At 42.2% G+C, this 25717-nt stretch overlaps 1 protein-coding gene across 1 annotated transcript in view; it reads right to left on the bottom strand.

Moving 5' to 3' along the window:
- The window catches only part of RFTN2 (raftlin family member 2), a 163901-nt gene that overhangs the window by 118009 nt on the left and 20175 nt on the right, over positions 1-25717 (bottom strand). Inside the window, exon 2 of the mRNA XM_073633126.1 lies at positions 7166-7349. Coding sequence (XP_073489227.1) covers positions 7166-7349 — 184 coding nt within the window. The remainder of the gene's footprint in view (positions 1-7165; positions 7350-25717) is intronic.

The raw sequence follows: 25717 nt of genomic DNA on the forward strand, positions 1-25717 counted from the left end.
CTTTAAATGAACTACTGAAGCCCAGGCAGCCTTCACTCAGTTAAAGAAAGCCTTTACCTCTGCACCAATCCTACGCCATCCTGTTCCTGAGCTACCTTTTATTGTGGAGGTAGATGCATCTGAATTAGGGGTGGGGGCGCTTTTGTCACAAAAGGATCCTGTAAATGCTGCCATCCACCCCTGTGCCTTCTTGTCTCGGAAATATTCCCCAGCAGAGCGCAATTATGATATAGGCAACAGAGAACTTCTAGCCATAAAGCTCGCTTTGGAGGAATGGAGACATTGGCTGGAGGGAGCTCGCTATCCATTCATAGTTCTGACTGACCACAAAAACCTTGAATACATCCGTTCTGCTAAAAGACTGAACTCACGTCAGGCCAGGTGGTCATTGTTCTTCTCCAGATTTGACTTCACAATTTCATATTTACCAGGACCAAGAAACATTAAGGCTGACGCCTTGTCTCACAGCTTTCTTTCAGAGTCTCCTCCTCCGCTTCCTCCACAACCCATTATCTCTGAGGATAGGATTTTGGCTTTCACCCAGACTGACATCTCTGAGGCCTTGTTACCTGCACAGGCTGAAGCCCCTCCCTCCACTCCCTCCGGTATGCTTTTTGTGCCCCTGGCTCTTCGTTTGCAGGTATTGCAGCAGGTACATGCATCAAAACCTGCAGCACATCTGGGGTTTAGACAAACTTTTGAGATTATCTCTCACAACCTCTGGTGGCCATCGATTAGGCTGGATGTCTTAGCCTTCGTCCAGGCCTGTGAAGTTTGTGCCAGAAGCAAGAGCAGTACCTCTAAGCCGCCTGGTCTCCTACGTCCTCTACCAATACCTACCTGTCCCTGGACCCATTTATCTATGGACTTTATCACTGACTTGCCTCCGTCCCAGGGATGTTCCACGATCTGGGTGGTGGTAGACAGGTTCAGTAAAATGGCCCACTTTGTTCCGCTTCCGAAACTTCCATCTGCTAAAGAACTGGCATCTTTATTCATTAAACATGTTTTCAGGCTCCATGGGGCACCAATCAACATTGTCTCAGACCGTGGCTCTCAGTTTATAGCCCAGTTTTGGAAGGCCCTTTGCTCTCAGCTGGGGATTAAGTTATCATATTCTTCAGCATATCATCCTGAGACAAACGGCCAAACAGAAAGGACTAATCAGACTCTAGAGAAGATGGTACGTTGTCTGATGGCCAATGATGAGGTGGAGTGGGTCAACGTCCTGCCATGGGCAGAGTTTGCCTTTAATAACTGTGCCAGCACATCTACAGGGACCTCTCCTTTCTTCTGTGTTTACGGATTGCATCCTCGTGTGTGCTCCTTTGATCTTCCACCCTCTGTTGTGCCAGATGCCAACACCACAATAGAAAATTTCTCCAAAATCTGGTCCGATGTTAATCATGCTATTTCTCGCTCTGTGCTGGCTTTTAAGAAAATGGCGGACAAGAGGCGCTCAAAGGCACCAGGATATAAAGTTGGTGACAAAGTGTGGCTATCATCCAGGAATCTGTCCCTGCATGTTCCATCTAAAAAACTTGGCCCAAAATTCATCGGGCCCTATGAAATTTCGGAGATTGTTAATCCTGTATCCTATAGATTAAAACTCCCCCCATCCATGCACATTCCAAATGTCTTTCATGTTTCATTGTTGAAACCTGTTCATTCCAGCCTCCAAGTAAATGAACCAGAACCTGTGGATGTGTTGGACAGTCAGGAATATGAAGTGGCATTTATTCTTGATTCCAGACGAGTGCGCAATTCCTTACAATATCTCGTTCATTGGAAAGGTTTCGGCCCAGAGGATCGATCTTGGGTCCCAGCTCATGATCTTCATGCTGACCGACTTAAGAAGAAGTTTCATCTTCGTTATGCAAGTAAGCCTGGGGGTGCAGGAGCAACCCCTCGAGAAAGGGGGGGTACTGTCAGTACTAGGATCCCTTTAGGACCCAGCACAACTCACCTGACACAGCCTTTACCTGGGAAACAACAATGATTGGCCAGCTCACCTTTAAATAACTTGCATCAGCATTCAATCATTGCTCGTGTTAGAGTTTACCTTGTGTTTGATCCAGTTGATATCTGCTCTGTGTATTTCGTGTATGACCCGGCTCGTTTGACCCTGTTTGCTTGCTTCTGATTCGGTACCGTTTGGACTCTGATCTTCCTGTGTATGACCCAGCTTGCCTAGACTACGTTTTTGCCTGATACCACTAGTACCTTCATCTGCAGCGGTGAACTACAAGCACCAGGCATCTATCCTCCACCTGCAGCGGTGAACTACAAACACCAGACACCATCAATCCTCATCTGCAGCGGTGAACTACAAGGTCCAGCAAACATCTACCTACATCTACAGCGGTGAACTACAAGTCCCAGCTGACCTGCTCTCCTCAGACCTGCTCATGGTATGTGCTCTTAATCTTTGAACTCTTTGCATAATCAGAACACCTGAACTGTTACCTGTTATATGCTCTAGCCTGACAGGTTGGATGAAGAACAATACACTCCTCATACGTACACTGCCATCTTGAGGACCCTATTCTTAGCTAGGAAGCTTATTGCCAGAAAATGGATATCCACAATGACTCCTACAGTGACGGAGTGGATTGCGCCTGTAAATGACTCTCTGATTAGAGAACAACTCACATATAAACATAGAGGCTGTCCAAACAAATTTGAAAATATACGGGATCCCTGGCTAGACACACCTGGACTGGCTCCATTGAGCTTGGTCCATAACAGAATCTTGGGTGGTAGAGTCCATACAGTAGGAACAACAGCATAGGCAATAATAGAGATCAGGATACAATGATGCTGATCTAGAGATGAAAAACCTTAAACCGTATATGTGATGTTTTTTACTGGAACAGATGTGAGGTGGCAGATGGGTAATGCGGAGGTCAATATGTACATAGTTGGCCTAGTCTAATAATAGTTATTGTTGACCCCGTTGGGTCCGGCGGAAGGGAAAATAAGGAAAGGGAACAAAACAAAAATTTAATTGGAAAATGACCAATAGAAGTTATATAGAACAAATAACGACTTGCAAAAGTCATAACTATAACAAATGCATCGCACAAGTATATCTAATTTAACGATAATGATGGTTGAGTGCCTTATGTGGAATGTGTTGATGTATTTAGTCATGTCACATAATATTGGTTGTTCTCATGTAATATGACATTGAACTCGATCTGTATGCTGGAATGTAACCACTCGATTTATTGTATTCAATGGAATTTATTTTCAATTAAAAAAAAAGATCTGATTTAGCCCTCATGCACACAGGCTGTTAAAAAAACGTTATGAAAACGCCAGTATCTTTGCAGTGATTTTTTTTTAACTTTTTTCAGCGTTTTTCAGCGTTTTTGCAATAGCGTTTTTGAGCGTTTTTGAGCGTTTTCCCGCGTTAGCGTTTTTGAGCGTTTTTTTTTTTTTTCAAATTTTTTTTTTTTTTTTTTTTCAATGGATCAAAAACGCTAAAAAACGTTGGTGAATTACGTTTTTGAGCGTTTTTGAGCGTTAGAGCGTTTTTACAGCTGAAAAACGTCTCTCAGAACCCACTGGTCCTGGGTTTTTTTACAGCTTAAAAACGCCTATGCCACTTGCAGCTCAAAAACGCCTAGGTGGGCATGAAGCCATAGACTAACATAGACAGGCCTTTTTAAGCTGAAAAAAAGCTCAAAAAAGCAGCTGTAAAAACGTCCGTGTGCATGAGGACTTAAAATTAAATTAAATTAATAAAAAAAACAAAAAAAACAAACAAAAAAAAAACACAGTCCACTGCTCTACTGACACCATCAATGTATATACTCATGCATGTGTTTGAGCTTAAAGGTGCACACCCTAATGCAATAGGCTGTGCACACCTATGCATTATTATGTGATGTGTCACCTTTGTTTTCCAAAGTGAGACAGTGGAAGAAAGTTTAAGGCTGGTATTGAAAAAGGCTTGAGTCATAGTGGCGGAGCTGTTTTAAGTTGATGGATTTAAATTATAAATTATTAATGAGCGTTCTTAAAGTATAACTAAAGGCAAAACTTTTTTCTAGTTTTGGATAGAGTGTAGAAGAATTAGAACCCCTGTCAGTTTGTAATGCTCTCTGTGTCCCTGTTTTGGAGATTCACCCTTTTTAGTTGTCCTATGTACCAGTAGCAGGGATTATAACCTTCCCTTACTCTATCCAAATTAAAAAAAAATAGTTTTGCCTATAGTTCTACTTTAATAACGTTTACATTTTTAAAAACAATAATAAAATGCTGCAGACAATTTTCATGCACTAAATTGTATGCACTAAATTGTATGCTTGTATTCTTTTATTTGCCTGTTGTCTACAATTTAATGTTCACTGGCAGGGCCGCCATCAGGGGGGTACAGCCCACATTCATGTAAGGGGCCCGGTCATTCCAAGGGGCCCGGATGTCCCGAGCGACTCGGGCCCCCAAGGTATTTTCACCCGCTGCCTGACAGCCACTTTCGGTCTCTCCACCACACTTGGCATTGCAACCAGGGCAACGCCAAGCTCACTCCTCACAGCGCCGCCGATTAGACGCCTTGAGATGCACTTCTGCTGGGATTGGTGGAGGGGGAAGTGGGCGGAAACATTTCCGCCCAGCTCCCCCTCCACCAATCGCAGCAGAAGTGCATCCGGAGGCTTCTAATCTGCGGCGCCTGTGAGGAGTGAGCTTGGCGTTGCCCTGGGAACCAGGAAGTGTGGCGGAGAGACCGAAAGTATGGAGGGTCTTACCGTCTCACAGGAAGAGGACTGAAAGGGGGGGGGCTCCTGCTGGTCTCATCTGATGTTCTCCTCCTGCCGCTCCCCGCAATGACAGGGCTCCATTCTACCCCTTTCTGCATCGATGTCCTGGCTCCTCCCCTCTATGCTGGTGAGTAGCTGTGTCTGTACACACATCCATGTACTAAGTGGAATGTTAATGTTAGGCCCCTTTCACACTGGGGCGGTGCGTGCGTCGACGGTAAAGCGCCGCTATTTTTAGCGGCACTTTACCGTCAATTCTGCGGCGCTATTCGGCCGCTAGCGGGGTGCTTTTAACCCTGCTAGTGGCAGAGAAAGGGTTAAAACCACCCGCAAAGCGGTGCTGCAGTAGTGGTTTGCCGGCGGTTTAGCTGCGCTGCCCATTGATTTCAATGGGCAGGGGCGCTTTAGGGGAGGTGTATTCATCGCTCCTAATGCGCTGCAAAGATGCTGCTTGCAGGACTTTAGCTGCGCTGCCCATTGATTTCAATGGGCAGGGGCGCTTTAGGGGAGGTGTATTCATCGCTCCTAATGCGCTGCAAAGATGCTGCTTGCAGGACTATTTTTCCGTCCTGTTAGCGCACCGCCTCATTGGAGAGACAGTGAAAGCCAGTGTGAAAGCCGAATGCTTTCACACTGGAGCGTTGCGCTTGCAGGACAGGAAAAAAAAATTCCTGCAAGCAGCATCTTTGGGGTGGTGCGGGAGACGTGAATACAACGCTCCTAATCCGCCCTGCCATTGAAAACAATATGCAGCGCTGCCGAAGCGCCTGCAAAACCATTCAGCAGCTGCACTTTGTGGGTGCTTTTAACCCTTTTTTGGCCACTAGCGGGGGTTAAAAGCACCCCGCTAGCGGCCTAAAAGTGCAGCTAAAGCGACGGTAAAGCGTCGGGGGGGGGCCCAGACCGAATGTTGTGTAAGGGGCCCCAAAATTTCTGATGGCTGCCCTGTTCACTGGCAGTCTGACCCCATGCTGTGGCCTGCATGTGAAGTTGCCACATTTAGGCTGCTGATTTCCTCTCATCAACACTACAGTCTCAATGGGCACAGTGCATTCTTATTCCTGATAGTGACAGTGACAGAGACAAAAGGCGCACCTCCAGCTATGCTTCAGGTGCGGCCGGGGTGGAAGTTGGCAGACCCTGTCACTTGTCAAGCTGCCTGGCTGTGGAATTGTCTATGGGGTCCTGTACCTGCAGCCTAGCCTACAGGACTTCTGCCTGCCTTGAACCAGAAGCCTCCCCCCTATGCCATTCTGGCTTCTTATTGTCTTCTCTCCTTACTGTGAACTGTCTGGTGTACCTGATGCTGCAGGAAGGTCACCCCGGACGTCCACTTCTTCCAGGACCTAGCAAACTCATTCTGGAAGAAACCTGCAAGCCCCCCATTCTGTGGATCATCCTGCCTGTATCTCCAGCTGCCCAGGACTATCAAACACCTACAGTGTGAGTTCTTTAATCCTTGTATTGTGCCCTTGCTGTGTCATATTGCCAAACGGTGATCCTGCTGCTTATCCTTGCTGTGCCCAAATTACTGTGCTGAGACTCTGGACTTTCACCTCTATATCATATTGCTACCCTGGGATTCTGCTGCTTATCCTTGCTGTTACTGAGTTGCTGTTCTGGGACTCTGGACAGTCCAGTGGCTGGACAGGGGAAGGAGAAGCAGCACAAAGATGAGCTCAGCACCCTGTCGGTCTGCTTTATCTTTTTATCAGCATGCTTCTTGGCTCCTTGTGCTGCGTCTTCCTCTCCTACTCCAGTCTGCTGTATAGGGACTGCAAGAGCCTGATACCAGGTCAAATTCAGGTAATTACACTGCTTGCATTTAAAAAATACTATACATTTAATAGTGTAATAATGAATGCAGTGCTGCATTAATTTCTCTTTTATGTCTGCTTATGCCGCGTACACACGAGCGGTATTTTCGACCGCACTGGTCCAACGGTGTATCCGACGGACTTTCGGCGTACTTCCGACGGACTTTCCGAACAAATGGACTTGCCTACACATGATCACACCAAAGTCCGACGGATTCGTACGTGATGACATACGACCGGACTAAAATAAGGAAGTTGATAGCCAGTAGCCAATAGCTGCCCTAGCGTCAGTTTTCGTCCGTCGGACTAGCATACAGACGAGCGGACTTTTCGATAGGAACTGGGTCCGCCGGAGTTCCAACGTAAAGATTTGAAACATGTTCCAAATCTAAAGTCCGTCAGATTTTCGACCGAAAAAGTCCACTGCAGGTCCGATGAAGCCCACGCACGGTCGAATTGTCCACCGGACTCGGTCCGTCGTACCAGTCCGGTCGTGTGTACGCGGCATTAGAGTTTAGCTTTAAATGTTACCACACTGAAGAAAGCAAGCATGATCTAATAGCTGGTAGAAAGGTCACTTACCTTAATTTAAGTCGATACAGTACTACTCGATACAAGTAACTAATAGGTAAATGTCTTCTACGACCACTAGACACAATAACTGGATGGACTGTAGCAACCGTATAGCCTCTTAAATAGTATTCTTCCACTTTACTTGGAATATCAAGTAAAGATTTTATCCTAATAGTATTGATGCTCAATGAAGCTAAGAAAGAACAGCAAAAAACATTAAATTATCATAGGGATACTATATGAAAATCATTCAACAATGTAAAACGTTTGCCATGTGGAGGTCAGCTAAAAGATAATAAAGACAGCCTTATGTGAAAATGGGTGTTAAATCCAATAACATTAAAAACTAAACAATTCATAAAGAAGGCTTTGCAAACAACTTTGTTTTCTAGATATATTTCTGCCTTATATTTTCATGTGCTTCTGAATGACCGTTTTTTTCTACACACGATTTGGAAGACTTTTTGTCGTGAAAAATATATTAATTCTGTAAATATGTTTTCCTTTTTTAGATATACTCTCATACTAGGTTTCTTACAATCCAGATTTCCATCTTACGTTAGAAATCTTTATCTGTCACTAATTCCCAGTACACACGATCAGAAAATCATACGAAAAATACAGATTTTGGAGCGATCGTATGATAATGTGATCGTTAGTACAGTTAGTACAGATTAGTCCAATCAGGAAATCAGTACAGCTGTTGTTCAAAGATCAATACAAATGCATTACAACACATGACATCACTTCCATTTTTTTTCTGTCGTACGCAAATTTTCGTGACTTTAGTAAACTCAGATTCGATCTGAGATTAGCATGCAAAAAAAAAAAACAAAAACAAAAAAAAACCGGACAATTATTTGTCCAATAATCTCATCGTGTGTACCGGGCATAAGGGTACAGACTGATTATGAAATAATTTTCACATTTGAAATAATAGCCTTAACTTTTCATCCAGTATTGACATCAATAAGCACACTTTTCAGGCACTCTGAGCATGCATACTTATGCCAGTATCTGCTTGAACTAAAACTATTGTGCCACACATCTCGTTTACTGTTTATGGCCAGCTTAACAAAGTATAACTTACACAGCTGAACTGTAAGTTAGACCAGTGTTTCTCAACCAGGGTGCTGTCTGGGTTACCCGAACGATGTGAGCTCAAGACCCAGTTTTCCCTGGATCAGCGCCATGAGTCACCATGGTGCCGGCAGCACCATAACAACCAATGACTCTCTAGGGCCAGGAGGCACAGCATCATTTGTTCCTCTGGTGATGTCAGCTGGCTTGCATTCAGGAGAAGACAGAAGTCCACCTCCTCCAGACCTCCCCCACTTCTGGCACACTGCCATAGCCAAAGAGAAGGGCTCTGATGTGAAGAGGGGACTGTGTGATTGGGGGACTCTGAGATGGGATGCCTGTATAACTGGGGGTAGGGATCTCTGATGGGGGACTGATATTTGGGGTATCCTGTAATTGAAGGACTCTGTGGTGAAAGGGGGGGTCTTTTATGTGCTGGGGGGACTTGTGTATAGGGTTGAATCTGATGTGATGGGGGGCCTCTAATATGATTGGGGACCACTAATGTAATGGGGAACCTCTGATGTGATCAGATCCCCCAGATGAAGGCACGTGATCCCTGTGCCGAAGACACGTAGGGGAGGGGTAGGACGGAGCTGTCAGCACGGAGGAGCAGAGGAGAGCACACCACACCGCACGCCATACGAGGATTGTTTGTATACCACACTTTGGATAGGATGGTGCACTCACGCACCTGTACATTGTGAGTACCCATCTGACGGGAACTATATTTTACTTTTAATAAATCCCTGGCTGTATTACGCTATGTAGCTTTTTCTTTCTTTCATATGAAACTATTGATATCATCTGAGAGGGTTGGAGTCTTCATCAGCATACCCTGTATGAGCCCAGGAGTGGCTCCAATGCGTGTTTAGACACTGTTTAATTACCGTGTCACATGCTTAGAGGTGAGCGCATGCACGATTGGGGGTCACAGGAGAGCACTGAAGCATGCTTTATTGTGTACACCATTAAGGAGAATCACGATGGACACCTATTTTTATGGACACTGTATATCTGCACTTTATGTTTGCTATCTGTGAACTGACTTTTATTTGGATGTTGACACTTGATTGTAACACAACCAGCACCTGGATTTTATATTCATATGTTTATTTACATTTTCTTACCTTTTTGCATGGTGCACTTTGATCATAGCCTCACAAACGGATTGCACTTAATATTGCTTACTATATATATTTGATTTATATTGACACTTATAGGTTTTATAATATTGATTCTCTTTACTCAACACATACGGCATTTATATTATATTTTTATTTAAGTTTTTAGCGCAGACACAATTATTTATATACTTTTAATCAATATACGCTAATTGGGATTTTTTTTACCAAAGATATGTAGCAGAGTACATATTGGCCTAAACTGATGAAGAAATTAGATTTTTTACATATTTTTATTGGATATGTTTTATAGCAGAAAGTAAAAAATATTGTTTTTTTTTTTCAAAACATCAAACGCTGCCACTGTGCCATCAAACGCTGCCACTGTGCCCATCAAATGCTGCCACTGTGCCCAAATGCTGCCACTGTACCCATCAATTGCTGCCACTGTGCCATCAAATGCTGCCACTGTGCCCTTCAAATGCTGCCACTATGCCCTTCAAACGCTGCCACTGTGCCCATCAAACGCTGCCACTGTGCCCATCAAACGCTGCCACTGTGCCCATCAAACGCTGCCACTGTGCCCATCAAACGCTGCCACTGTGCCCATTTAAATGCTGCCACTGTGCCCATCGAATGCTGCCACTGTACCCATCGAATGCTGCCACTCTGCCCATCAAACGCTGCAACTGTGCCATCAAATGCTGCCACTGTGCCATCAAATTCTGCCACTGTGCCCATGAAATGCTACCACTGTGCCCATCAAATGCTGCCACTGTGCCCATAAAATGCTGCCACTGTGCCCATCAAATGCTGCCACTGTGACCCCCCCGCCCGCCGTCTCCCCAGCACTTACCCTGTCTCGGTGGGGCAGCGGGTGATGACGGTGAGTGGTGTCCTCCGAGCGGTGTCTTCCATGTGTCTCCTACCATCAGGCATCCAATCACAGCGTCTGTCGTTTCAGCCAATCAGATGACGGGTAACAGACCCAAGCACTTGATTGGCGGAGAGGCAGTTCAGTGTTTTCATTCATTGTTCTAACATACCTCACCTGGGTGTACTGCGAGAGCCGAGCATGACGCTCGCAAGTCACCTTTTTTTTACGCTTATTAGAGCCTATGGCTCTAATCAGGTGCTTCAAAAACAACCCCCGTCACTGTAATTCAGGTGCCCGGCCCCTTTTCGAATACGGGGTGGCCATGGATAGATTTGTGCATGAATCTATCCATTGGTCATAGAGAGGGTGGCTGGAGAGAGGGGGCAGCGCCTGTGTGCCCTTATGGACGCACCGCCACTGGATCACAGGATCCCCGTGTTTTAATTAATACAAGGTGGAGAGAAGGGGCAGTGATGTCACGATTTACACCTTGTCCAATCAGAGAATGCCTGCTATTAATTGAAAACATAATACAAAGCATTCTTTGAATGACAGAGGTGGTGTGCAAGTGGCCCCCTGAAGTCAGTGAACAGGAGGGAGGAGAGGTATTATCCATCAGTCAGAAACTAGTTCTGGTGACGCTCGGGACAACCAGGGATTCCCAAAAATATAACTTAAAACTTAATGGTATTTGCCCATCAGTTTTTGCTGCTTCTGGTCAAATCTTTGGGTGAATGTTTGAGCCAATTTTATTGAATAATTATTCATTAATTCATCTGCTAGCATTAGCTCTCCATGGTGCTGAAGATTTGTGTGTTTAGAAGGGTTAAATGTAATTTAGGAAACAATTTGTATGACCCTTCCCCCCTTTCCTCCCTGGCACACCAGGCATGCAGATTGGTTTTCTCATATCAAAAACGCTGCAAGCTTTAAGTCCCCTTATATGTTAACACCACCCCACATGCTGGGATTTGCTTTGAGAGGGGCCTTGCCTAAACAGTAGGGGCCCCCCTCCCAAAGCACTGATGCTAATGGGCACCAGTCTCTTCAGCCCATGAGGGGCAGAGATAAAATTATGGTTGCACAAAATGTAAACACCTCTTATGCAGCGTACACATGGTCGGACTTTTCGACCGGACTGGTCCGACGGACGCTGACGGACCAAATCCGGCGGACAATCCGATCGTGTGTGGGCTTCACCAGACCTTCAGCGGACTTTTCTAAACGCAAATCTGACAGACTTTAGATTTGGAACGTGCTTCAAATCTTTACGTCGTAACTCCGCCGGACCCAGAAATCCGCTCGTCTATATGCTAGTCCGACAAACAAAAACCGACGCTAGGGCAGCTATTGCCTACTGGCTATCAACTTCCTTATTTTAGTCCGGTGTATGTCATCACGTACGAATCCGTCTGACTTTTGTGTGATCGTTTGTAGGCAAGTCCGTTCATTAGAAAGTCCGTCGGAAGTCTGGCAAAAGTCCGTCGAAAATCTTTCGGACAGGCCGTCGGACTTTTGTTGCTGAAAAGTCCGACCGTGTGTACACAGCATTAGTGTTACTTGTACTATTTATTAAGCAGAGGGCTAATGGGCATTCTAAATGAACCCTCTGCGATTTCCAAAAGAGCAAAATACATGGAATTCATAAGGTATTAATTTGCATCTCTGCAAAAAAGTATGCTATCGGAAAAAAAAAGATTTTACTGTCAAAGGGAAAATTTATAAAATCACTTATTTCTATTACTGCTCTTCAAATGTTATGATGTACTGTTTGGCCTGCTCATGTGGGTAACACCACATGGACAGGACCATCAGAACCCTCAGAAAAAGATTTGGCAAACATTGCCACTTTGTAGAGGATGTAGTGCAGGGGTCTCCAAGCTTTCTAAATAAAGAGACAGTTTATATCCTTCAGACTTTAGGGGGGGCGGACTATGGCCGACGGGAGAGGAAATTTTCCTATCATCAGCGCGAGTAAACATTGCCACATTTGGTATTAGAGCGAGGAGCAGTGCCCCATCATTGGGAGGAATAGTGCCCCATCATTGGTGTCAGTGGAAGATATTAATAGGAATGGTGCAGAGCTAAAAATATTAATGTAAAAATGTCCCAAAATAAATATGGTCAAACAAAAGTCCTCTCCGTCAGGAAGAAATAATACTCTAATCAGCAAGATCCATATTGAAAGGAGACACAGAAGAGAGATGAAAACACCGTCACCAACACCCAAACAAACTGACCCATACCATCAGTGTATGGGTTATACACGTGTGTAGAAAAAAAGGCAGTCTTCATAGAATAAACTAACGATCTTCTAATGGAGTAGCACCAACATATTCCCCTCTGAACTAAATGGAAGGCTTTAGATCTCCTTTTGGTAGCTGGATATTAAACCAAGTATACTCCAGTATGCATATGCACCTCAAGATCGTGGTACGTAGGGAATAAAAAGAAAACGCTCATTGCGCAATCTCCATAAACAAGGATGATTTATTGAAAAGATAAAAACCACTCACATTTAGTAAGAAGATATACAGCAGTGTGAAGCGTCCAGTTCTTCTAACCACAAAGATGGCCACCGTGTCACCGTCCCACCACGTCCTGCGTCACCAGTCTCTATCATTGCCCAACGTTTTGTCATCAACATGCGTCTTCAGGGGCGTAGTTATGACGCAAACTGACGTGTATTTATAGGAACAACAGAACTGGACAGGCAGAAATCAGAGGACAGGAAGTCTTCTAAACACAAAGATGGCCGCTGTGTCACCGTCCCACTGCGTCCTGCTTCGCCAGTCTCTATCATCGCACAACGTTTCGTCATCAACATGCGTCTTCAGGGGTGTAGTTATGACGCAAACTGACCTGTATTTATAGGAACATCAGAACTGGACAGGCAGAAATCAGAGGACAGGAAGATATTGTGGGAGATATTGTTCCCATTGTTGGTGTCAGTTGGCAGAATAGTGTCTCATATCAGTTGGGAGGAGTAGTGTCCCAAGGGCTGGATAAAGGCAGGCAAAGGGCCGCATTCGGCCTCAAGGCCGCAGTTTGGAGACCACTAATGTAGTGAATAAGCATACTGTGCCTAGGCACTTCCTGGAATATCACAATAAGTCATTTGAAGGCCTGTGGTTATGGGTCATAGAGGCCATGTCCAAAGGCCTTTCTCTACCTTAGTGTTTCTCAACTCCAGTCCTCAAGGTGCCCCAACAGGTCATGTTTTCAGGCTTATCATTATTTTGCACAGTTCATTTGATCAGTTTCACTGCCTTAGTAATTACCACAGCCGTTTCATCTGAGGAAAATCCTGAAAACTTGACCTGTTGGGGCGACTTCAGGACTGTAGATGAGAAACACTGCTCTACCTGAACAATTCAAGAGGCTCTATCAACAGGAGACTTTTTGAATCTACACACTAGATACCTTGGCTCTTGGTGGTTTAAACAAAGAAATACAGGTCAGCACCATATTATAAATAATCCCTTGAACAGATCCTTTGTCATACCCAGCCTTAGAGTACTGGTTTCTATACAGGCATAATAAATAGAGGCATCTGACAATCCCCATTTTTCCTATGTTATTTTTTTAAAGCCAAAAAAAACCAAAAACTTTTTCTCTCTTTCTAGAATATTCTACATATCACCATTAAGATAAAACTATACAGTTTTTCCTCCTAAACCACACCTAACAACTTCTTCAATGTTAGTTGAATCCTCCCTTTTTTTAAATGTTGTATCAAGATTCTTTGGATGTATGCATGTGTATATTTGGCTATATACTGTACATAATTATATGTGCATGTTTTCTTTTTTCATTAGAATATTTTATCTAACTTTTTCAGTGTTATTTTCAGCTGGATCGTTTTTGTCCAACTAGGGTAAATTAGAGATTTATATATATGGCATAGTAAGTATAACCATGTGAATATATTTGCATAAAACCTTTTATATAATTATTTTATCTAGTTTCTTTTTTTACTGTTATGATGTACCTACTAGGTTAGTCTAAATAGTTCTTTTTGATGCAATGTTTCACTATTTTGCTTTTATATTTGTATTATTTTAATTTTGTATATATGTATGGTGATTGTATTGCATTCATAAGAGATTCTGCACATAGAATACAATTTTTGCTCTCCCATGACCCAGAGTCAGCCTTTAGCTGACATCATAGAGCTGCTCCTGGCTCTGGAAGGAACCTGACCATTTTGCAGAGCTTACCCCCTCTCCATTCCAGCGCTCCAATGACAGTCACTGCTCACTGATAATGTGATCGCTCAGTTCTCTGGCTTAGCCGGTGGGGGACATCTGCAGCATCACAGTGAAGCTGTAGACTAGACACATATTAGCAGCTTTGGTTTCTGTGGAAAATTTCCAGGCCATCTAACCCCTATCTTCTCTGCAACTCCAAAACGATACTTAAAGCAGAACTAAACCCAAAGTTTTAATGGTTTCCCAAAACAGTCACAATCAAAGCATGCCGTGAATGATAACTGTCACTCACATTTGTTTTTGCCCTCAACAAAATCAAATGGCTGGTGTCATAACTGATCACATGTGCGGCACTAAGGAAACTGCAGATCAAACAGAGGCTACTATGGCAGCTTCCTTAGCTGTAAAGTATGGTGTGATTTAGTTCCAATTTAAGACCAGGTTCATATTGGTGCACTGCAGTTTGGGTGCAGTGTGACTGTATATGTGTTTTATATGTGGTTTTAAGTGCTCTTCCATTGACTTCTATTAGATATCATCATAGATGCAGCATGCAGGACTTTGATGATGCACTTTCATGAAAATGCAGGGCCTAATAGAAGTCAATGGGAGTTCATCTAAAACCTTGTGTAAAACACACATAAATCTTGCTGCACCCATACCGCAGAGTGCGGGTGTGAAGTTGTTTTTTTTAATAAAGTACTTATGCTGTGGCTTTTTTTAGCCCAGCAATAATAGCAACTTCCTGTTTGCACTCAGCCAACAATTCCAGTGCAGGTGGGTATGTGGCAAAGTGTTTTAGCTATGTATTTGCCATCTATAACAAACCATGTTTTTTTTTTAGAAGCGTTGAAAGGCATTACATACTAAACACATGCTTTTACTCTGTCTGCTTCTTAATAATGGATGATAATCTATTTCATTCTGTTTCTTTATTGTTACATATTGTTACAGCTTCTCTTCTGATTGTTTTTTTTCTATTCCATAAATATTTTATTGCATTTTCACAAGTACAGCAGCAGTTCAGAATAGAACAATACATGAATGAGTAAACAGGTTGCATAGCTATAACCACAGGTTAGGGTGATAGCCCAGATTAGTACTTTTAAGAGATAGGTTTGATTTCCTCTAGGAAGATAGTGTGCATAATAAATAGGGGTATAGTCCCATAATATCCATAAGGCTAATTGCCTTTGGTAAGTTGAAGCAGAGCATATTATATTGAAGTTTAGGCCATTTGTGGGGGGTGAGGAATGGTTCTAATTTTGGCATTTGGAGTCCACATATGGAATCTAGAGCCTGGGCATCCAGTAGGGTGTAATGGGTTTGCACCCCTTCAGATGTTTGGGGAACCTGTGGCAGAGTAATAATTAATTCCCTTTTTCAGCTGTGAACATCCAAAGGTGCAATGGCCTCTTGAAACCGCAGACCCCGCTGTTGGCCATTTAATAAGGCAGGCAGTGATGTGGACACTCGAAGAAGGAAGTAAGCAGATAAGGAGCAGGCACTGGACTGGCACACCAGATCTTAGTGGTAAATAAATTCATTAACCTCTGTAGGCCTAACCTGTAGGGAGAAGGTTGTACAAGCTTATGTTGCTTTGGAGACATTATATTTTTTATGTTTAGAATGAGTGCAGAAGGTTAGATCCTCTGACATGTTTGCAAACTATGTCACCATCAGTGAGATTTCTGTGCAATGCCTGCCCTCAGACACACTAAAGGAAGTGAGTGAAAATCTTCTTTAAATAAGGGGAATTTTTTACCTTTTTACAGTAATCATCTGAACAGTGTCACCACTGGAAGGTATTGCCTGGTCCTGTTGACAAATCTAAATTATGGATTCCTCCAGACTTTCTGTCCTGGAGACAGTGCTCATCTGGACAAATATTGATTGTATCTGCCCAACAGGGACACGGATAGCCATGTATTAAACCCTTCCCCATTTTATTAAAAATTTGACAAATACAAATACAAGTACTGATCAAAACCATTTTCATATAAATAATTAAACAAATGGACTGGCCACCTGGCCAAACCAGGAATTACTTAGCACACTTTTTTTAAGATCACTTAAAGTTGTTGTAAACACTTACATACACTCAGTGAAGTAACTAGCCTCGGGTGATACACAGAGATTTGATAAGGTTGGAAATAATGGGTTAGAGTTCTACTTAAAATAGTTTTTCATTTCTCTGCATAAATGTGTACGTGTCAGTATATGTTGTAAGACGTAGCTTAAGTCTTTCCAGATGTGTAAGACCAGCATCATGTATGTTGAAATTATACTGCTTGTTACCTTATATGGAAATTTGCTCAAACTGATGCTTCTGTAACCAGTCTATAAAAGCCCCAATAAAGAGCCGACAGGTTCAGTTGACAGTACGGGACCTTTAAGGCTCGGATCTGATATACAGAAACTTTCTGATTCTGTGTCTTACTCCTAATAGAGCTAAATTTGGCAAAGCAATATAAACTAGAGGCAGTTAAGTTGAAAACTGCACCTAACATTCTGGCGCCCGGAAGCAGGGACACACCGATGACACTACAAGAGGTGGATGAATTGGACTGACGGAACAAAAGGACAGGCATTCCGGGAACCACAGATTGAAAACCTGCGCAGGTAAGAAAAAGCTTTATTTTTCTTATATTCTGTGCTCCCCTGATTTGTGCCTATCCGTTCTGTCAGTTACGGTTCTCCTGGTTTTAAAACACCAGCCTCTGTAGTGGTGAGTCTAGAATTACTGCATATTTTGGTTTATATTGCTGGAATTATTTGTTGTTTGTTGTCTGTCTGTCTTGTTGAGAAAGTGAATGAGCCTTGCCAAGGTTGGTATGAATTGAAAGAATATCATCCCAATGAGCAAGGGAATGCGCATTTCGGGGGGTCTGACGCTTAAGTTTGATATTCAACTTAATTCATAAACCATAGACGGGTTGAAAGTATAAGCCCTGTCTGCTCCATAAAGCAGGGATAAGAGTGTATGAGAGGGATACCAGATACGGGGGGGGGGAATGAGGTCTCCATAAAGCCCGGAGATCTAGTCGGATACCTGGTCACTTAAAGGAATGCTTGTATATGTTGTAGCTGTCAGTCTGGTCATAATATTTGTCAGTTGGCTAGCATATAAAGTAATTCGATTTCAGAAATCTCATCCTGGAGAGGTTTTTAGTATTCTGGCACCCTAGGAGGAAGGCAACGAGGAACCAGTGTAGCTTTTTTAGTATTTTGTATTGTACACTAAGTGTCCCACACGCTACCTAGGCACGGACTGTCAGAATGGGCCAGCAGAACACGAAACCCCGTCAGGGAATTGTGGCACATTATACGGTGCCACAGATAATTACAAACATCTATGGGAAAGATGAAGCATAGGACTTAAAGGATGTCCTTCGTAAATTTAAGGTGAAAGGAGCAGCGGGTTTAGACCCGGATGTATGGAGTGAAATAAAAAGGGACAGACAAGGAGAGGTGTTAGAGAAGCAATGGATGCGTCAGGTTCAATGCTTAATTAAAGTCTCAAATAGAGCGAAAGAAGAGGGGTGGAAATATAATCCAGATTGTGATGGTTGGGATATGAAAGACAGAAGAACAAAAAATGTTGAAATTTTAAATAATCTTAGCTCAGCCATCCCACCCCCATATACTGACATAGAACGTAAACCACACAAGATATATCCTGTACTTGAGGGTAGAGGATGGGTTTGTCAGGTTTGTAGACCACAAAAACCTCATTCAGAAACTGTAGCCCCCGTACACACTGATACATGCATTATAGCAAAGCCAGCTGCTTTCTGTAGATTTGTGACACAGTTAATGAATACACATGAAGCAACCTGGCAGGATGGGGAGGATTTATGCAGACATAAAATGACTCTGACCCTGTTTAACCAGTTTATGACCGACCTGCAGACTGAGCTGAGGGGGATGGCAATTTAGAGACAGGATGTCAGACACATAGACTCAAGGGCCCCTTTTATTGCTAGATTAGAAGATTTCTGTCAGGCAAAACAACAGGAGAGGGGGTCAATATCACTCATGAAACAAATGCGAGGACAGACTGTATCGGAATTTTACTTATCTATGGAAAGTATGATGACAGATGAGGGATTGGATTTGGCTCTGCCAGTCACGATCTGAGCCTTCAATAGACAGTTTATGGAAGGATTAATTCCACAGATAAGTGAAAGACTGAAAGCCTGCACACCACCCTTAATTTGTTGCGATTTTTGGCAGAAAAAGGTTGCAAGGTTAATAAGAAAAAGTTGCAAGTGTGTCAGAAAAAAGTTATCTTTTTGGGACATTGTATATCACAGGGTACAACACATCTCACTGAGGAGAGGGTTCAAGTGATAAAGGGAATGTTACCCCCACGAAATTTCAAACAATTGCATATGTTTTTAGGTATTGTGTCATATTGTAGACAATGGATACCACACGCTAGCGTTTTGATGCAGCCATTATACGATTGTTTGAAAATTGTACCGTATATGCTTACAGAAGTAGCTTATGAGTCGTTTGTCACTTTGAAAAGGTTGTTGATTTCTGCCCCGGCTATCGATATTCCAGATTACACCAAGACATTTTATTTGTACATTGCTGAGATCACTGGACACGCCACAGGTGTTTTGACACAGGCACATGTAAAACAAAGACCCGTTGCTTACTTTTCAGCAGCATTAGATCCAGTGTCCAGAGGTTCACCGTCCTGTGTACGGGCGGTAGCAGCGGTGTCGATAATCCTAGCTAAGTCATCAGAGATTGTTCTAGACAATCCAGTTGTAGTGCACACTACACATGATATACATGCAATCTTGTCTCAAGTTTAGCCCAAACACATTTCAATGGCTAGGCAATTAAGGTTATAGTGTACTTTACTTTTACCTCCAAATGTCACTTTTCAGCGCTGTACAACCTTAAATTTGGCCACCTTTTTGCCTCTTCAGTCACCAGATTTGGCAAGGGGGAATAATAGTGCTAATAAGGAAGAAGAAGAGGAAGAAAAAAAAATTCTCGAGAACCTCTGATAAGAGAGGACATTCTAAAAACAATGGACTTTTGATTTTTTTTTTGACTACTGATGAAATAATTTATCCATCAGATATGTTGCAGTTTTTATATATCATTTTTATGTGACAGGATTATATCAAGATGAGATATTTTTTACACATCATTTTTTACATTCATATATAGTGTATTTTCAGAGTTGAAAGGGTTAAACATCCCTACAATAGAGTAATTCTAGTTAGAAGGAACATCTGGTGTTAATTAAGACAGAGTACATTTTTTCTTAAAGGTACATGTTACAGATACACCAATCTTAAACGCTGAGCACACTTTGTACATAGATGGCAGTAGGTTTGCTGATGACAAGGGTAAATATCACACAGGGTATGCTGTAGTGGCTGATACACAGGTAATTGAAGCACAGCCCTTACCAGCCCATATGTCAGCACAAGAAGCAGAATTAAAAGCTTTAGAACAAGCCCTAGAATACTTAAGAGGACGAGAAGGGAATATTTACACTGACTCTACCTACGCTTATGGTGTAGCGCATGATTATGGCCACATATGGAGGGCTAGAGGTTATCTGACAGCAGCAGGTACACCTGTAAAACATGGAGAAGGGATTAAGAGAGTCCTGAAAAATCTTCAAAAGGTTAAACGAGTGTCCATTATGAAGATAGCGGCACACACTAGCGCAAAAACAATTGAGGCAAAAGGAAATGCATTTGCAGATTTGACTGCAAAACAGGCAGCTCTAGGGGAAGGAAGCCCTGAAACTTTAGCAGCGGTAGAGGTGAGTATCCCAGAACCAACATGGCAGCAGTTGAGTAAATTACAGGAGCAAGCAGGGGAGAGCGAGAAAGATAAGTGGGTCAGGATGGGAGCAGCACCAGACCTTGACAATGTATGGAGGGAAGGAGGCAAAGTATGCCTACCTGCCTCTCTGTACCCAGCAATGGCAGCGGCAGTTCACCTACCCACACACGTCAGTTCCAATTCCATGTATAGGATTGTGAACCAAGGATGGCTCGCCCCTGGATTCAGTAGTACTGCAAGAAACTACTGTGCAGCCTAGCAAATCTGTCTCCTGAATAACCCAGGACAGAGAGTAAAAACCCCACGAAAACACCAGGTTCGGGCCCAATACCCCTTCCAGAGACTGCAAATTGACTACATACAAATGCCTAAGAGCGGCCCTTTTGAATTTATCCTCGTGTGTATCGATTTATTCTCAGGTTGGCCCGAAAGCTATCCAGTAAAATCAGCTACAGCAAAAGTCACAGCCAAGAAACTGATCACTGAGTTAATACCTAGGTTTGGTCTTCCTGAAACAATAGAATCAGATAGGGGGATACACTTTACAGGAGAAATCATGCAGAATGTGATGACCATGTTAGGGGTTCAACAAAGTTTCCACACCCCTTACCATCCACAGAGTTCAGGATCAGTGGAAAGAGTAAATGGGACAATAAAGTTGAAAATACAAAAAGCCATGCAAGAGTTAAACAAGCCATGGCCAGAATGCCTGCCTTTGGTTTTGTTCTCCATAAGATACACTCCAACAGGGAAAACAGGATTGTCCCCATATGAAATACTTTTTGGGAATACACCTAGATTAGGTCTATACTTTCCACAGAGTATGCAATTGCAATGTGATAGTTTGACTGCATATGTGATACAATTACAACAACGTCTAACTAAGATCCACAAAAGTGTGTATTCTTCTCTTCCAGACCCAACTCAATAGCAGGTACACATACACTGCTACCAGGAGATTATGTATATGTTAAGAAACACACCAGAAAGAAATTGGAACCTAGATTTGAAGGTCCTTATCAAGTGCTTTTGACCACAGCCACTTCAATGAAATTGGAAGAAAAAAGCAGCCTGGATCCACGCATCACACTGCAAAAAGAGTCTTGAACCGAGAGAAACAGAATGAAGATCCTTCTAACTATGATAATAGTGCTTGAATGTTTTCAAATGTTTGTTTATACATGGACTCCGGGTATCAATGTAACAGTTCATGAAAATAGTACTGATCTTAGATGGGTAAATCAGGATAAGAGTATAACACAATATCCTTACTACGAATGGTATTTTGTACCAGTAAGGAAATGGGAAAACACAACAGGAGGATATATATATAATGGCAACATTATGGTTTCAATATAAAGATAGAAGACGCTCTACCCACCATCTTCGAATCCTCTGTATTAACTCCTATTCCTAGATCTTGCATAAATGTTTCGGTATCACAACAGAAAACAAAAATCAAATTTAATGTAACTTTTCCCCAGCTACCAGAATGTAGGTATCGCCGAGAATGGTATGATACAGTTCTGGGAGCTGCAGGAACTGGAATGGGAATAATGAATGGGATACAGATGGAAATGATACAAAATAAGTGGAAATGTGCAGGAAGTCACATAGCTGATAGTTTAATAATAACAAGCAAATGGTTACCTACAACATTCGAAACACAAATTAGTCAGGTACAATTAACTAAATATCTCAATATTATGGTTAATCACACAGCACTAGCCAGTCTGGAGTTGTGGAAAGAAAATCAGGAGTTTATAAACATTACTCAATGTGCTTTTTCTACACTATCTTATCACATTCAAATTAATAGAGCTCGAGATGAGCTATGATTAGGGAATTATCGCACTTGGATGAACTATTTCAAGGGTTTAAATTTAGAAAGTACATGGTTTGAAGTACCAGGAAAAGAAGTTGAATGTGAGGAAAGATGGTGTGCTGGAAGGTTTGATGTATACAAAGTGGAGGAGGTCCAGGTAATGTGTAAGTTAATAGTAATGCCACTCCTGATAGGAAAGGATCTACCTGAATTTTGGTATCCTGAGATTTATGGACACTATGTAGATACACAAAACATGACTCATGATCTAAGTTTATGTGCTAAAACTAATAAGGGAATAGTCTGTGAAAGAAGTTCTCCAGTCTATGAACTTTGCTTATTGAAACATCAATCTAACATATGTAAGTTTCAGAGATTACCAGTAGGTGTAGGAAACAGATTTATGGAGCTAGGAACACAACATATTTGTTTAGTCACAAATGATCAGGAAACTATGGAAAGTTTAAATAAAACGGCCCCTTTTTCAGGATGCGTAAAGAATGTTAAAATGCTTAAATGGCAAAATGACACTTTCCTTTTTGAACCAGATGCACATAGAATATTTAATCTAGAATGGACGGTAGATAATCTTACTGATACTACTCCTTTTATAATATCATTAGAGCCCTTACGACAAATCTTAAATGAGTCTGAAATACTTAGAAAACACATAGAGACACAAGAACATACCCTTCAAAATAATCTAATATCTGCGGTTATAGATAAAGGGAAATTAATACATTTATCCAAATAAGAGATGAAACAACACATCATTGGTATGATGTATTTGCTGGATAGTCACCCACTGCTACGGCAATTTTTAATTGGATGCTCAATCCGATACTTATTCTAATTTTAGCTTTTGTACTGCTTACTGTGATAAACTGTTGCTTATATAGGAAGATTAAGGCACAAACAGACAGAATGGAAAGAGAAAGGTATTAGGAACTCTAATGACAAAAAGGGTAACTTGACATCACCCCTTTTCTATTCTCTTTGCTTATAAGATGCAGGTATGGATTTGAGGGATGAGGGTAAATAAAGAAGACTTATCCTCCTCTGACAACCCGTGGTCAGGGATAGTACTCTTTGAAGTATCGGCTGTTCACTTGTTTGCAAGGACCCAGAATCGTGGAGGGGATGATGTCAAAGGGGGAAATTGATAAGGTTGGAAATAATGGGTTAGAGTTCTATTTAAAATAGTTTTTCATTTCTCTGCATAAATGTGTACGTGTCAGTATATGTTGTAAGACGTAGCTTAAGTCTTTCCAGATGTGTAAGACCAGCGTCATGTATCTTGAAATTATACTGCTTGTTACCTTATATGGAAATTTGCTCAAACTGATGCTTCTGTAACCAGTCTATAAAAAGCCCCAATAAAGAGCCGACAGGTTCAGTTGACAGTACGGGACCTTTAAGGCTCGGATCTGATATACAGAAACTTTCTGATTCTGTGTCTTACTCCTAATAGAGCTAAATTTGGCAAAGCAATATAAACTAGAGGCAATTCAGTTGACAATTGCACTTATCAGATTAAACAAATCCTCCCACATAAGTTGTACCTGTTTATTGGTAGCCCTCTCAGTGCAAAGTACAGAATTTAAACAGCTTGTCTGAGCTTTCAAAAAGTGGGGAATGAAGAGCTGAAGTTACACTCTGCAGATCTAAGTGAAGAGAGCTGAGAGCTGATTGGAGGGATGGCTCAGCAGGGATGAGTGTGTGACCATGCCTGTTTGAAATTTTGATCAATTTCTATCGAACAAACAAATTAGAAAACTTTTCTCAATCAGTGACTGCAGCTGCTGATTAGTGTGTTCTAACAGTAGCAGGTGCCACTGTCAGAATATAATGTCCCGGCAGGATATTGTGTGTGTGGATGGAAGGATCCCTCTGGCTAAATGGAAAAAAATGAGCTGTGTTTAGCCAGCTTTACTCTTTCTGGTGGGCCTAGTCCAGTTAATACTTTACTTTGTTAGGACCTAAACAGGAAGAAGAAAAACTTTGTAACTAACAGATCTATCCCATTCATTCTTTGCATAGCTTCACACTATTCATTTTTCTTTACCTGCTCTGATCCAAATCTATGAACATATACAGTCTTTCCTCGACAACAGTTTTACCTTCACATTGTAAGAAAAACAGAAATGGAAGGCGCGTACACCTAGTGCATTACCAAAGATAATTTAATAATAAAAATGTTTTATATAAAAGTGGGTACTCACAAAATGCAACTGACAAAAGGCCATAAAAACAATGTATGGACATGCACAGAACACGGGGTACAGCTAACGCGTTTCGGGGGCACACCCCCTTCCTCAGAGCTAGGCTAGTCTCTTTCACCATGGGCAAGCGCTTTTATAGGTAATAGTGGAATTGAAAATTGTGTGTCAAAAAAAAGAGCCACACCCTCAAAGGGGCGGGGAAGAAAAAAAATAATAATATATACAGTGGGGACAGAAAGTATTCAGGCCCCCTTAAATTTTTCACTCTTTGTTATATTGCAGCCATTTGCTAAAATCATTTAAGTTCATTTTTTTCCTCAATGTACACACAGCACCCCATATTGACAGAATAACACAGAATTGTTGACATTTTTGCAGATTTATTAAAAAAGAAAAACTGAAATATCACATGGTCCTAAGTATTCAGACCCTTTGCTGTGACACTCCTATATTTAACTCAGGTGCTGTCCATTTCTTCTGATCATCCTTGAGATGGTTCTACACCTTCATTTGAATCCAGCTGTGTTTGATTATACTGATTGGATATGATTAAGAAAGCCACACACCTGTCTATATAAGACCTTACAGCTCACAGTGCATGTCAGAGCAAATGAGAATCATGAGGTCAAATGAACTGCCTGAAGAGCTCAGAGACAGAATTGTGGCAAGGCACAGATCTGGCCAAGGTTACAAAAACATTTCTGCAGCACTTAAGGTTCCTAAGAGCACAGTGGCCTCCATAATCCATAAATGGAAGATGTTTGGGACGACCAGAACCCTTCCTAGAGGGTTCCTAACCCTTCCTAAATTAATTTAGTATTTCCTAGTGGTCCAGTTTTGTTAGATAATTTTTTGTTATTTTTTGAATTTTTATATTCAATTTTTGAAAACATTTTTTATTTTTATTTTTTTTTCTTCCATCTATCTTTGCCCATTCATGTCCATGGGGACAACGTTGTACTGCTCCTGAAGATGTCACGTGTCTTCAGGTGTCTTCCCGAGTTTCCAGGAAGTGGATTCCCCTTGGCACTGAGCTGGTTCCCTGGGGTCTGGTAAAGTGTTCACTGACCGGCGCACTACAGCAGGGATGATCCTGCTGGCATCTGTTGGGGTTTTTTCCCCCATTCCTGGTAATTAGGGATGAGCTTCGAGTTCAAGTCGAACTCACGTTCGACTCGAACATCGGCTGTTCGCCAGTTCGCCGAACTGCGAACAATTTGGGGTGTTCGCGGCAAATTCGAATGCCGCGGAACACCCTTTAAAAGTCTATGGGAGAAATCAAAAGTGCTAATTTTAAAGGCTTATATTCATGGTATTGTTATAAAAAGTGTTTGGGGACCTGGGTCCTGCCCCAGGGGACATGGATCAATGCAAAAAAAAGTTTTAAAAACTGACGTTT

The sequence above is a fragment of the Aquarana catesbeiana genome, linkage group LG06, assembly GCF_042186555.1.
Source record: "Aquarana catesbeiana isolate 2022-GZ linkage group LG06, ASM4218655v1, whole genome shotgun sequence".
NCBI classification, from domain to species: Eukaryota; Metazoa; Chordata; class Amphibia; order Anura; family Ranidae; genus Aquarana; species Aquarana catesbeiana.